Source organism: Amphimedon queenslandica, unplaced genomic scaffold (assembly GCF_000090795.2).
Source record: "Amphimedon queenslandica unplaced genomic scaffold, v1.1 AMPQUscaffold_10035, whole genome shotgun sequence".
Lineage (NCBI taxonomy): Eukaryota > Metazoa > Porifera > Demospongiae > Haplosclerida > Niphatidae > Amphimedon > Amphimedon queenslandica.
Window position 1 is genome coordinate 1954 of NW_003549694.1, and position 3060 is coordinate 5013.

At 34.2% G+C, this 3060-nt stretch overlaps 1 protein-coding gene across 1 annotated transcript in view; it reads right to left on the reverse strand.

Moving 5' to 3' along the window:
• LOC109590426 (uncharacterized) overlaps positions 1-1383 on the reverse strand; it is a gene marked incomplete at its 3' end in the record, with an annotated part of 3249 nt that extends 1866 nt beyond the window's left edge. The window contains exon 1 of the mRNA XM_020006349.1: positions 1138-1383. Within this exon, the coding sequence (XP_019861908.1) occupies positions 1138-1276 (139 nt within the window). The remainder of the gene's footprint in view (positions 1-1137) is intronic.
• Positions 1384-3060: the final 1677 nt, after the last annotated feature.

A 3060-nucleotide genomic window follows, 5' to 3' on the forward strand; every position in this document is an offset into this window, starting at 1 on the left:
CACTGCCTGTGATTACAAATGTGAGGAATCCTGTGGTTTTCACAATAAAATATTTTAAAAATAAAATATACGAAGCAAAATATTGGACAGCTATTATAAGCTGAAAGTCAACATAAAGTCTGGCCATAGGTTTGGTGACCCACGCGTGGGACTGACAGGTACAAAGCCGGAAGATAGCGAGTCTCCAGAGTCCATACAAACTTAGATCAATGCACAGACCAATAATCACTTCTCATTTTTTCACAATTTTTCATCAATCTCACTGCTCTCTTTCCCTGTTCAAATCAATGGTTGACTAGCCTCAAGATGGCCAGGGAAGGTAAGATCAATACACAGCGCGTTAAATTTTGCTATGCCTCCTGTCCTCTGTTGTATTCATTTTACCAAAGCGTAGTGCTACTAGTGCTGTAGAGCATTTGCATACACCCACTCATATACGTGTACATGTATGTTGATATTTGATAACACCCCTACTGTGGGATACATTGCATTTGTATGACCTTGTCACTTTGCCTTCAAGCCTTAAGGTGGGTTCTCAATATGACACATTGATTTTCATACGCTAGCATCATGATCAGAAGTGCTGTATAAACCAATGGGAGTACACTTTCAATGCGTCAGAATAGAAATGTTTTCTAATCTGATGCATTGACGCATGTTCCCATTGGTTTATACAGCACTTCCGGTCGTGACGGACGCACATGCGTCATATTGAGAATCCACCTTAAGGCTCTTGAGCTTGGTCATACAAATGTGATGCATCCCACAGTGGGGATATTATAATGCATACATATACACACACCAAAGACTGGTTCAACCAATGAACAAACCATTAGATGATGATATTCAATATTATTTGTAGCATATACAAATTTGCACTGCATGTCCATAAATACATTACTGCTAATGGTGAAATGGTAAGCAGATTAAGGTCCCTGTACATGAATCTCATTACTTGTAATGCATGGGCAATTTGACCTACATGTACACCATATACTCAAGATTGTCTAATCCACTAGTATCATAATGTAAACCAGTAGTAATACACACACTCACACTACCAATAACCACACAATAATACATAACAGTAATCAGTTAGTACAGTTAAAGTGTGTGTGTGTGTAGTATCCTATATACCTTGTTTATTGGTCTCAACCAGTGCCTCCTGTAGTGATACTTTGCTCTCATGAGCCACTTGTAGGTCTTCATGTAAAGATTGTATATATCTCTGAAGCTTCATTTCCCTCTCTGTCGGATATTCTATTAGCTGATCCATCCACCATGTTCTGGTCTTGCTGTACGATTCATACTTTTCTTGATAGTTCTTACTAGTGAGATCATTACCATCCAGTACTGACTGTACTATCCACTCACCAGCTTCACTATATACTGAGACACAATAAGATACATTATATACATTTATAAATAAATGTATTTAATTTATAAACTAATGGTATCATTTATAGTGGTTGTAAATACACACTCACACATACAGTGGTATTGTAGTGTGTACAGTATACAAAATGAATGGAAAATGTACGTCATATTACGAACTGAAATTTACAAATAATGTACATACTATAAAAATGAGTGGTACATTATTTAATATAATTATGTATTTAATGCTCATATCCTTACAATTGATTAATATTATCTTACCTAATTCAATTATCATTATTAGTCTATTAGTATCAGTGATGTATGTACCCCATGGCACCTTTTTTCCTCCTCCAACATCTTTGATTCTAAACTCTCCACATCCTCCAACAATTACTAGCCACACACAGTGTGGTGACATTGTGACTGCTGTGAGTGAGTGACTGTATCTATCAGTAACAGATTCAGGTAGAAGAATCTGTAGATAAAGAGAAGTATACAAGTAATTACTGATACATGATGTTTATACAGTTACTTATAAAAAATGAGAAATTGTATCATTTTATATGTACATGTACATGTAGATGATCATTACATTTATTGTAATTGTAAAATCAATTCTAATCCTCACCATCAACAAACAAAATAAACATTTTATTTCACATCATGTGAAAAATAACAAAATATGTACAAATTTAACTCTCAAGATTAAGAATAGGAAATGTGTTAATAGTACACACACACACACATTAAGGTTGGCCCACAAATAATGTAATGTGTAATTTTTAATCAAATGTGTGGGTGGTTCTATTGTATTGTTAATGTTTCATCAGTGATAGTGTTATCTACTGAACACACTAACAATTACTAATCTATCATCAATATACATCAGTACTAGTGTCATACTCTCAACTGACCTAACTATACACACACACACATCATTACAGTACTATACACACACATACCTTCCTACAAATGTACTGACCAGTAGTGATACTATCAAATAACAAACATTCATTAAATAGTTGATCTCTCTTATCCATTCCACCAATCACTACTAGTGTAGGTGAGGTAGAGTCACCATTGATAATAGCACTAGCATGATTACATCTCTCCATAGGCCACAGTCCCTCATTAGGTATTGCTCCTGGTTTCAGTATCTCCCAGTTCTAGATACATAAACAAATACTAATAATATCAGTCAGCGTAAATATGAATAATAGGTGTGGCTATACAAATAATGGGTGTAACATGTAAAAATTAATCCTAATATTTAATACTTTGATGTTAATGTTAGTGGTTGTGTTTAGTATTATACATGTACAAGTACTGGAGGTATAACAAATCTATTGGTACACAATATACTTGATAATATGAAATACCATACTAAGCATGACTATACACTGTCTAATTAATATTTTATGTAGTATCAGAGTTTTGTGAATATTTACATGTAATATAATAATACACAAAATACAGTTAATACCGTAGGTTGGGATATATTCGCGGCTGTAATTATTCGCAGTCATAAAAAAGTTCAATTAAAAACCATAGTAACTGTTAGAGCGTTGCTATGACAATAAGATCACATGTTTAATGTTCAGCTATTCATCTGTTCTTTAGCAGCCTTACTGGAGCCATTCACCAATAGCGAGTCCTTCTCTTTCTGTTAACTTCTTGTAT